Consider the following 12563-nt stretch of genomic DNA (forward strand, 5'->3'; position numbering starts at 1 on the left):
CTTCCACAAAAAGAACCAAAGAAATTTTTGTATAGCTCATTTCGCCCTACAAAGGCATGTAATGTTAGACTCGAACTTTTAAATGAAATATCCTGCCTCAAACCTTAAAGCTTCTATTATTTTATCTATACTTGAATAGGGTTATGGTGTTAAAGATTTAGAGTTCAAAAAGACTTCCAAGATGATTGAATCCTACTTACAGATGAGGAAACTGAGACCCAGAGGGGGTAAGTGACTTGTCCAAAGTAAGACAAGTAGGAAGGAAGGTCCTCCACAAGAATGCTGGCACTATCCCAGGTGCTGAAGAAGATTCTACTCATCTCACTTTACCTCTCAAAGTTTTTCTGTACTATCTTTCCCTTGATTCTCACTTTTTACCAAGTGGATGCTCAATAAATACTCATTAAGACTGATTGGCTTCTCTGGGGTTACATAAAGAATGAAAGACAGAGTCCTGCTGGATTAGAACCCATATCTCCAGCCTCCTCCCCACAAACTTCTGGTCACGAGCAGTACCTCCTTAGCTTGCCATTTAGATAATGGCAGATCTTGGGATCATAGATTTATTTTTATTTATTTATCTTGAAATTTTTATTTAATTAATTTAGAACATTTTTCCATGGTTACAGGGTTCACGGTCTTTCTCTCCCCTCTCTCTACCCCTCTCCCATAGCCAACAGCACAATTCCACTGGGTTTTACATTTGTCATTGGGGATCATAGATTTAAAACAAGAAAAAGACCTTGGAAGTCATCTAATTCAAATATCTAATTTTACAATTGAGGAACCCAATTGAAATATGCTCTTCGCTTCTGTCTTCCAAATGATATAATGTATAGAGAGTGTTTTGTAAAAAATGTGAGCTATTAGCATTACTGTGACTATAACAGCAATAAGCCATTTTCAGTGGATGTTGTAGTATATCATCATTGCTTTATTTGATAAAGAAAAGCCCCCTACGTAAGTTGCAGGTAATAAAAACCAGTATTGTGAAGGACTCTGGGCAGGGAGGGCTGTGACTTTGCTGTAGTAGGGTCTGAGTTAATTTCAACTTATTAAGCGCCTGTGATGTAAAAGGCACTGAGGTGGGTGCACGGAAAACAAAAATTAAAGGAAAAAATGGCAGCCCTTGCTGACTTTAACCATCTATATGGGGAAATGATATGTACACAAGTCATTGTAATTCAAATGGTATTTTCTCAAAGGTATTCTCAAGGGTAAGTGCTGGCTCATCCTGAGCACTATTTCTGTAAATGGGTCCTAGGGATTAGGAACAATTGAGCCAATGCCTTCTGCATGGTATAACACCAAAAGTTGATTCATGTGGTGTTCAAGCACAGAGTCAATCAATCAATCAATATTGATTAAGTGCCTACTGTGTACCAAATGCCATTTTGAGCACTGCAGATACAAATATGAAAAAAGAAGGACAGTTGCCAGCCTCAAGGAGTTTATAATATAATGAGGGGAAGAATACAAAAAAAGGAAATTGAAAAGGGCGGGGAAGGTACCCAGAAAAGGGGCATGATAGAGAAGTCACAGAATTGAAACTAGATGGGAAATAAAGAGAGGGCTGTCCTTAAATGGAGATTTGGGGGCTCTGATGAGCTATTGATACTAAAACTGATTTGATTTTTCAGGATGAGGAAATTCTTTATAATATATTTTCAAGGGGCAGGATGGAGAAATTCAAGGGAATATAGTCAAGTAGAAAATGAAGACAATAAGAATAATAATTATTATCATAGCTAACATTTATGTATCACTTGTTATGAGCCAGGCACTGTGCTAATCACTTCGTAATTGTTATCTTATTTGATCTTTGCAACTACTCTAGGAGGTAATCGCTATTATTTCCTCATTTTACAGATGAGGAAACTGAGGCAAAAAGAAGGTAAGTAACTTGTCCAAGGTCACATGGCTAGTAAGTGTCTGAGGCTGGATTTGAACTCAGGTCTCCTAGACTTCAGGCTCACCATTCTATCCACTATATCACCTAGCTTCCAAAACAAGAGAGGACAATAACAGGTGGGAATAAGACACTGAGCTTTCCTGGTTGCTCTGCAGTATTTGCTGAGATCCACAAATTGTTCTTATGCCAGAACCAAACTTGTATAAATGTCCTGGCATGGGAATGGGATGATAAGAGAAAGAATATAGCAATTATCCCATTGGGTTAGTGGGAAAATGAACCTAGGAAATAGTTACAAGCACAGAATATGGGTAACAAAAAATATTACAACTCCTAATCCTCTATCCAACAGTTTTGACTTTCAGTGGTAATATGGCAAAGTGTCCCTGCTCTGCTTCCTGAGATTATAGATGCCTGGATTTTGCTACCTTTGAATGTCCCACTTGAATGAATGAATGAAATATAATAAGTGCTTTCCTAGGAACCCAGCACTGTTAAAACCTGAGAATACAACAAAAGATCAAGAGTCTATACCTTCTAAATGGGAGAGATAAAAGACATAGACGGACTCCACTGTAGGTGAATAGAAAGGCCAGATGGTCCCAAAGGTGCATCGGAAGATGGCAAAGTCCAGTGTTCCTTCATATTATCAAAATGTAATTGGCTCTTTTCACATCCAAGTGATGAGGGAGTCACACCTCCCCACAGGTAGAGGGAAATGGGACATAGCCCATGACTTTTCAAAAAAGGTGAATGGATACGAGCATCAGAAAGCAGTGGGGGTGCCCTCTCACTGGACCAGAGAGAGAAGACTTTTAATGTCCATATGGGAAGAGTAAGAGAAAAAGAAGCACTAGAAGGAAGTTGAAAAAAAAAGCGCTTGCTCCAATGAAACTTCTCTTTGTATAGATCAGATCTTGCTGTCTACACTAAACCTTCACTTCCCTCATTCATACTGAATCTCCAGTGTATTATTTTGGCTGTTTTTTCCTAAACTCCTTATACATTTGTTTCTTCATCATAAGATCTAGGTAACAACTCTGAAATCTGCTCAGTTGTATAAGTCCCAGTGTCAGTGGCATTCTCCATGACATTTTCAAATGGAAGTAGCATTGGCTTTACTTGCTATCACATCACACTGCCAAATTCCTTTTCAATGTGCAACTTATTTTCTTATGCCTGCCTCTTTTAACATTAATCTACGCTCCAACACAACACCTGTTATTCTGAATTTCTTTTCCCAGAAGTATTTGTTTAGGTTTTTTCAAATTGATTTGTACTTTGTTGACTCTTGGGTCATTTCATAACCAGCCCCCATCTCACCTTTCTAGTCTTCTTATATCTTATATTCCATCACTCCCCATTTTTTTGTATGATCCAGAGACACTGGCCTCCTTGTTAACCCTTGAACAAGATATTCCATTTCCTAACTCCAGGCATTTTCACTGGTTGTCTCCCATACACAGAATGCTATCTCTCCTCATCTCCACCTTCTGTTTCTCCTTCACTCAATTAAGTCTCAACTAAAATCCCAGAGGATATTTTCCCTAGAGCTCTCTTAATTTTAATCCTTTCCTTCTGTTGATTATTTCTATCTTATCTTGTAGATAGCTTGATAACATATAGTTATTTGGGTAGCTAGATGGAGCAGGGGATAGAGTACTGGACCAGGAGTCTGGAAGACTCATTTTCCCCAGTTCAAATCTAGCCTCAGACATTTACTATGTGACCCTCAGCAAGTTCCTTAATTCTATTTGCCTCAGTCTCTTCATCTGTAAAATAAGCTGGAGTAGGAAATGGCAAACCATTCCTATATGTTTGCCAACAAAACTCCAGAAAAAGAGATCATAAAGAGTCGGACATGACTAAAATGACTGAATATAATCATTTTTATGTCATCTACCTCATTAGTTTGTGAGCATCTTGAAAGCATGGAATATCTTTTACCTTTCTTTGGATTCCCAGCACTGAACACAGTTGCCTGGATTTTGGTACTTAATAAATGTTTGTTGACTGATATTTTCTTATTTTTTCTGCTTTATTGGTCTTAGTAGATTAAGCAAATAAATGTGGTTTTTTTGGTTATGAACTCTCTAATATTTACAGATAGCAAATTGTACTATCAGATTAGATTTCATGCACAGTAGATGTTTTATTTAATGTGTTTATTATCATTGTAATTAATCCAAAGGAGACTGTTTTCCTGCATTTTCTGTCTGACTGCTGTATAGTGCTGGGTTAAGAGCTCATCTTCAGAGATTGTAGAAAACAGAGATGATCGAAACCCTCAAATAATCCAAAAAGTATCATTAGCTATTTTCAAACTTTTCCCTAATTACAATGGCAAATGAGTCAAGATGAAAAAGTTTGGACTATTTATCCTGCCTCATTTGCAAAGCATTATGGTGGATAATAGGACTCTGGTACAAGTTGTCAATCAATAATGCAATATCTGAAATAGATAAAGAGGTATCACAATTTGAAGAGTAGCCAGTTAATTTTTCTCACCAGAGAAAGGAAGGAAGGAAGGAAGAAAGGAAGGAAGAAAGGAAGGAAGGAAGGAAGGAAGGAAGGAAGGAAGGAAGGAAGGAAGGAAGGAAGGAAGGAAGGAAAGAAGGGAAGGAAGGGAAGGAAAGAAAGGGACTTCCTCACTCTAAGAGCAGTCAGTATACTTTCCATTGGGTAACTGTCAATAACTACTTTCCCGTGGGTGAATGTCCTTCATGATTTGCTTTCTAACTGACTTCCTTCCTTTTGTCCTTCCAAGTGGAACCATTCAAATTAGCTTAGACTTCAGCAACCATTTAGACATCTGTGCATTTGACAATGTTTTCTCTAAGATCAAAGACTCAGAGATACTTTAAAATACTAGAGGTGATGTATACATAATATAGTGCACATTTCCAAAGTTTCTTTTTTTCCTCATTTTAAGAATTCTAAAATATTTATTTTGTTCCCTAAAGATGACAGTTTCCAGACTCTTGAGTTTTCTCCCAAAACTCAATGCTAATTTGGTACCAGAAAATCCTATACCTAAAAAATTATATCACATATTTTTTCTCTATCCCAGGCATCCCAGTCTCTCTTGCTCCTGGTATTTGTCAGAATAGGGTTTCACAATGTATAAAACATTTCTGTATTTAAGATTCCCCAGGAAAAAAAACACCACTGCCAACCCAAATGACTTCTGAGAGTGACCAAAGGGCAAAGGCTGATTCACATTTCATAAGGTCAGTCACATTCCATTGGCAGTGGCCTGGGAAACACATGTCCCATTTTATCAGTGTGTTTGTAGCACCAGTTCTAAACTCTAAAAATAAATAGAAATTTCTCTAAATAAAAGCATGTCTGAGCAGTGTACTTTCTATTCTTCTATTCTTGATTTTTCTTTAAGGAAATGAGTCTGAAATCATTAAACTGATGCAAACATATCCTTTAGGAGGCAGTATGATCTAGTGGGAAAATGAATGAGTCAGAGAACCTGGATTCAAATCCAAGCTCAGATACTTAAACCACCTGGATCCCCAAATGTCAAGTCATTTAACCTACCTGAGCCTCAGGTCTAAAAATGAGGTAGTTGAGGTAGATGAATGCTGAGGTCTCCTGTAAATTCAGATCTGAAATTCTATTGACCCTCAAAATATGTTCAGGCTAGGTGGTGCTGGATCTTGAGTTAGAAAAACCTGAGTTGAAAAACATCTTCAGAGACCTACTAGTTGTGTTACCTTGGACAAGTCACTTAACTCTGCCTCCATTTCCTTATCTGCAAAAAGAGCTGGAGAAGGAAATGGCAAGTCACTCTAGTATCTTTGACAAGAAAATCTAATAGGAGTCAGAAATAGTTAGTCACAACTGAAAAATGACTAAATAACAACATAGATCATAGATGGGTTACCATTCCTGAAAAGAATATTAGTAGTGACAGAACAAGGAGAGCTTCTACTTTCTTAGTAGGTTCTCAGTTAATGAAAGTGAAGATGCATCATCATTCCACAGTATCACCAACAGCTCAGATTAACCAGGTCTTTTTTCATCCAGACCTCTAGATTTTCTTTTCTAGAACCTCACTCTATAAACAGCTCTGCTTACTGTGGCAATCAACTTTTATGTGTTTATGATAATTGAAGGTTAAAGTACTCACGTGTCCCCTTATATCTTTCCAAGTCCTTTTCCTTGAAGTAAAGTCCAAAGGATACAAGCTTGGTTATAAAAGACATTCCAGCTGTGAGTAGAAACAGTTGGGACTACAAAGTAAGTTGCAGCTTTCCATGTGACCAGAGAAGTTTGCTTGGGGTTAGAGACTGATCTCATATTTCCTAAGGGGAAAAGGGGTGGTATAAGAGGGAATAAATTCTGTATAATTCAAGAAAGCTAGAAATGAGATGATCTGGGTTCTGTTTCTGGTTCTGCCATTAATTATCTGACCTTATTCCCATGCCCTTAGTTCCCTTATTCGTAAAGTGAGAAAACTGGATTAAATTATGTTTAATGCCTCCTTTTACCTCTGGGTCTATGATCCTTCAAATTCTGACATTTTATCATTATTTTCTAAACTATTATACATACACTGATTTTAAATCTCAATTATTTCTAACATAATCTTAAATATCAGAAATATTACTACAGGCTACATGGAGTGGACTAGATCTTGCTCTTATGAGACTCATTTACAAGTGTATAAATGTTTTCATTCATTTAGATGCTGCAACTTTGGACCATCACACTCCTCCTGCTGGCCACAGTGAGAGGTGAGCATAATATTTCTCTCTTCTAATAGAACTTAATCATATTTTAATAATCAGTGATGATTTATAGTGCATTTCAGAAAGGTACCCTCAGTAAGATTTCATTCCTATCACCAGAGTTATCTCCATGTGTCTCTGAGTCAACCAGAAAATTTCACCAAGAAAATGACAAATGCTCAGAATTCTCACTGTAGCTCCAAGTGAAGGCAGACTTTAGTTCTTGAAGGAGCATGTTAAGGATATTATTTTCTACCAGATACTATGGATGCTCTTCTGTCCTGCCTGACTTTCTGACATTTAAGCATCATCACCTATAACTTTTCCAATAACCATGGAAACTTTTACTGAAGGTACCTTTCTGAAATGTGGATTTGACAGTTTTGTTCAAAGGAATACAGATCAGAAATGAAGTACAAAACTATGGATTTGGGGCCAACATCATAATTAACTTTGTTCGCTAAAAAAAAGAAAAGAAAGACTCAGGACTCAGGATTGCTTTGGAGCTTCATTTGATAAAGAAGGGTCAATCTAAGGCATAATTGGAAAAAGTGGATATCAATATAATATGATTTGAGGGGGTTAATGACCCATAAATAATTAATCCAGTGTCCTTTTCTCAGTTCTTATAGTCATTGACTATACCATCCTTGAAATCCTTTCTTCAGGATGTCAGATAATATTTGATTTTCCTGGTTATTCACTTACCTATTTGACTGCTCCTGATTTTTCTTCCTCCCTTTCTTCCTAAAATGTCAATTTGTCTTCTAAATGTAAATGCTCAGAGGTTTTGTCTCCAACCTCCTAACTGGGATGGGTAGATATTCTGTCTTGGATAGATGCAAAAACATACCTCTCATTCTGCATCCCAAGTCCATCACCTCTGTCAGGAAATAGATAAGGCATTTCTTTGTCAAACCCCTGGAATCATAATGGTCATTGCATTGATCCTGATTATTATGTCTTTTTAAAATTCCTTATCATTACAGTTTTTGTAATTATATAAATTTTTTCTCTTGGTTCTGCCCATTTGATTCTTCATCAGTTTATAAAACTGTGCATTTTTATAATATTGATGTTATGGTATATGTTGTCCTTCAGATTCAGCTTACATCATTCTGCATTACTTTGTGTAAGTCTTTGTTTCTTCGAAATCATCTATTTCCTCATTTTTTAATACAATAATTATTCTTTGGTCACTTCAGTTGTATCCAACTCTTGACAGCTCTATTTGAAGTTTTCTTGGCAAAGATATTGGAGTGGTTTGCCATTTCCTTTTCCAGCTCATTTTACAGAGGAGAAACTGAGGCAAACAGGATTAAGTGACTTGCCCGGAGTTGTACAGCTAGTGAGCATGTGAGGCCAGAATTGAACTCCAAAAGATGAATATTTCTAATTTCATAAACAGCACTCTATCCACAGTGCCACCCAGATGCCCCATAGTATAATGGTAGCCCCTCACATTGATAGGTACAATTTATTCAGCTATTTTTCAGGTGATGAGTGTTTCCTTTAATTTATGTATTTTTGCTACCACAAAAGGGATATTATGAATGTTTTTGTGCATTTTGTATATTTTTTCCCATTTCTTTTGGGTATCGGTCTGGCAAGGGTATAGCTAGATCAAAGGGTATACACTATTTAGTAACATTTTTAAAAATTCTAAATTACTTTGGCAGAAAGTTTTAGTACATCAACTTGCAAATTGTTTCCCCTTAGCCCTTCCAACATTTTTGCTTTCTTTTTTTTTGGTCATTTTTGCCAATTTGATTAATGTGAGGTATAACCTAAGAACTGATTTAAATTGTATTTCTCTAGTTAATGTTGATTTGGAACATTTTATGTGACTATAGATAGTCTGAGTTTCCTCTCTTGGGAACTACCTTTTCATATACTTTGATCATTCATCAATTAGGAAATGTTTCTTATCCTTATAAATTTGAATGCCTGACAGTATGAAGTATAGTGCTTCATAATCACATAATAAATATTCTTTAATTAGAAATCATGAAAGGTTACCTGGAAGAAGGGAGTTTTCAGGTCTTTCCTAGCTCTAGGTCTATGAACATATGAACCAGTTCTTGAAAATTATATTATTATTTTTAAACTAAGATGTCCCTCTATATAATGTAGGAAGGTGGTAAATTGGAAAGAGTAAGGAAGACTTGAGTTCAAATCTTATCTTAGATATTTACTAATTATGTGATCCTGGGGAAATTGTGTAATTTTTCTCAACCTGAGTTTGCTTATTTGTAAAATGGGGATATTAGTAACACCCCCATCACAGGGTTCTTGTAAGGATCAAGTGAGATATTATGCATTCAAGTAACATATATGTATTTATATATACATATGTCAGTATTAGTTACTATTATTATAGACTTGAAAAAGATTATCTTCTAATTAGTGGATAGTGCATAGTTTATAATGCATACTTAATAAATGCTTGTTGTAGTGGTTGTGGGCAAACCACTTTAGCCCTCTGAGACTGTTTTCTCAACTATAAAATGGGAATGGTAATACTTGCACATCCTACTTTACAGTTACTGTGAAGAAAAAAACTTTACAAATAATAGCATGCCTAACACTTCACATAATGCCTGGCACATAGTAAGTGATAAATAAAATCCTTGTTGATTTGGCTAAGTATGAATTATTATTAAATTTGTAAAAATAATCCTTGGTTGAGTTGGCAGTGGAATTCACTAATCCTGAACCAACCTCAAATAAAATGAAAAGTTCATTTTAGCACCCTAATAATTCAAGTGATCCTAATAATGTGTAAACACTCAAGGCCACAATCTTGGATTATTTCCAAGTTGGGCTTAGTTACTTTCAAAGATTCCATTTATCAAAGTAATGACCATAGTGGCATTATCTAGTTCTTCTGAAAACCTAAAATTATGTATTATAAATATATAACCATATATGTTATATATATGTACATATATATGTCATATTTCTGAAAGTATATTTTAGGAGATGATGTACAAGTCTTGAGATCAGGAAGACCTAGGTGTAAAGCTTGCTTTGGATGTTTACTACTAGATGACAATTTGGGGCAAGTCACTAAACCTCTCTCAGTTCCACTTTCCTAATGTATAACATGAAGATATTATATCTGTAATAACTATCTCACAGCATTGTTGTGAGACTCAAATGAAATGCTGTACAAAGAATATGGAGAGTACAAACTTTAAGATATTGTAGGTGTTGGTTATTCATGTCTTGTTTTTCATCCCCACGCTACAGGGAAAGAGATATGTTTTAAAAAGCTTGGCTGCTTTTCAAATGACAAACCATGGTCTGGAACAATCCAAAGACCTTTCAAAACCCTTCCCTGGTCTCCTGAGGAAATCAATATCCGTTTTCTCCTCTACACTAACGAAAATCAAAACAACTTCCAGGTAAGATTAATTTATGGAAATAACCAAATATTCTCTCATTGGTATTAAAGTATTATGGGGAGAGCCCTGGACAAGAGACCAGGGGACATAGGATTTTATCCTAGATCTGTCATTTTGTGATGCTTGGTAAAGTCATTTCCTTTTCCTGGGTCTCAGTTTCCTCATTTGTAAAATGAGGAGATTGGACTAAATGGTGCCTGATGTCCCTTTTAACTCTAATTTCTCTCTAATTAGTTAATTAATTGATAAATAATTAACTCTAATTTAGACAGGTAAATGCTCTGTTAACAAACTCTTACATGTATTCAGAGAGCTTGGTTTGTTATTTGAAGGAGCCTATTTTAAGTCCATAAATAATTTGAATGCAGAATGTATTGTCTGTCCATTTTATTATAGGCTATTGTATGAAATATGAATTATTCATGTACACTTAAATTAAACTAAAACTTATTAAGTGCCTACTATGTGCAAGACACTATACTAGGCACTGATTATAGACAGAAACAATCTCTGCCCTCGGGGAGCTTACATTCTATATGGAGGATACAAACTGTAAAATAGAGAAGTAAACCTGAGATAATTTAAGGACTGGAAAGAGCATAACAACTGAGGGGGTCCAAAAAAAGTTCAAAGATAATGTGATTCATAAACTTAGCCTTGAAAGAATTAGGGATTCTGAAGGGCAGAAGTGAATAAGGAATGCATTCCCAGAATAGTAAAGAGATGAGAAATAGAGAATTGAGGTTAGGAAATAGCTGCTAGTATAGCTTAACTTGGTTGACATGCAGAGGCCATGATGAAGAATAACATGAAATAAGCAAAGAAAGGTTGTTGACAGCCAGATTGTTGAGACCCTTATTAAATAATGTCAATGACACTTCTCCTCGTAAATGGAAGACGGACCTTTTTCACAGTGTTTTCTTCTCCTGGCTCTTTCTGAAATGAACCTAACCTAGTTTTTTTTTTGTCTATATGACACAAGGAATACAATGGAACCCAGGTGGAACTTGAGGGTCATACAAGAGAGACATGAGATAATAGTTAAGAATAAGACAGAAAGTTGTCCTTTGAGTTCTTTGTTATGCTCTTTTCTTGAATTGGAGAAACCTAGTATTTACAAAATTGTATAACTTTTCACATATTTAACAGCATCAACTGAACCCTTAAATCCAAAAATAAGGATACTATAACAAAGGTTTCATGGCTAGATAAAAAGTTCTGAATGCAGTAGATATGGATTTCTCCATAATATTGCATTATTCAGTTACCTACTCATAAGTCTATCCAGCCACAATATCCAACTATCTTTCTATATAGCTGTCCAAAGTTTTGTTCAAATTTTATATTAAAGGTTAAAAGACGAGTTTTTCTTGTATATTTTTACTTAGGTCTTGTACAGTGATGGGCAAAATATGGCCCATGGGCCAGATGCAGCCCCCTAAAACGTTCTATCTGACTGAGTGACATAATTCCTAATGTGACGAATACAATGATTAGGATACAAAACAATGAAACTTTGAAAGATATGCCTTAGAAACAGACTGACAGATGAGTATTTCCTTTCCTTTGGCCCCCTCTTTAAAAAGTTTGTCCATTACTAGTCTTGTAGATTCTTATTACTATCCCTGTTCATAGGAATATTTTCCCAATGGGTTTGGAAAGTTTAATGTGATGCCATTACTCTCTTCATCCCTACTCTCCTTCCTGTAGTAGGATATGATTTTTTAACTATTTTTCCAGTAGGGGAATGAGGTTATATAGATCCATATATAAAATCGTTCTATATCTTGTGACCGAGAGCATTCATTCCAAAGAAGAATTTTTCAGGATGGAGGTATTTTTGTGAAGAGGGACAAAGGACAATAGGACAAAGTACAATAAATTGTCCATCTCAAGGACTGAACTCATGTTTGTAATTTTGTTAGGTCTATGAACTAATCTTCCAGAACTTATCAGTCAGAGGTTTAGGAAAAGCAACATAAATTTCTAATCTCTTTCACTTAAAACAGATTATTGACCCAAATGATCCATCCACCATTGAAGGTTCAAATTTCAAAACAGACAGAAAAACTCGTTTCATCATCCATGGCTTCATAGACAAGGGGGAAGAGTCCTGGTTGTCAGACATGTGCAAGGTAAGAGGCAGAAAATTTGATGCTATGTGTTTTTATTCTAAAGTCTTGAAGCAATAGAACATCCATCAGTTTCCAAGGAACAGGTTCAAAATATATTCCAATATGGTTCAGACCCATTTCTTTGATAGCCCTGGGATCAACAAATGAAATATTATTTGGAAAAACTTGATCTCTGAATAATAGTGGTTTTAACTTATATCACTGATGGACACAGGTCAGGATAATGAATTCTCCATTCTCTCACAATTTATTATCTCTCACAGATTTTGTAGTCTTCAAAATTACTCCTGCTCAAACAGCCACGGTACAGTTGAAGAAGTTTGCCCAAGACCAATTTGGACAGCTCAGCAATGAAGGCTTTACCTAT

General features: G+C 35.8%; 1 protein-coding gene across 1 annotated transcript in view; it reads left to right on the forward strand.

Annotated features, from left to right (window-relative positions):
• The first annotated feature begins 6611 nt into the window (after positions 1-6611).
• Positions 6612-12563, forward strand: part of LOC123236290 (pancreatic lipase-related protein 2-like) — a 30461-nt gene continuing 24509 nt past the window's right edge. Inside the window, exons 1-3 of the mRNA XM_044662590.1 lie at positions 6612-6660; positions 9907-10061; positions 12071-12196. Of these exons, the coding sequence (XP_044518525.1) occupies positions 6612-6660; positions 9907-10061; positions 12071-12196 (330 nt within the window). The remainder of the gene's footprint in view (positions 6661-9906; positions 10062-12070; positions 12197-12563) is intronic.

The sequence above is a fragment of the Gracilinanus agilis genome, chromosome 2 (assembly GCF_016433145.1).
Source record: "Gracilinanus agilis isolate LMUSP501 chromosome 2, AgileGrace, whole genome shotgun sequence".
Classification (NCBI taxonomy): domain Eukaryota; kingdom Metazoa; phylum Chordata; class Mammalia; order Didelphimorphia; family Didelphidae; genus Gracilinanus; species Gracilinanus agilis.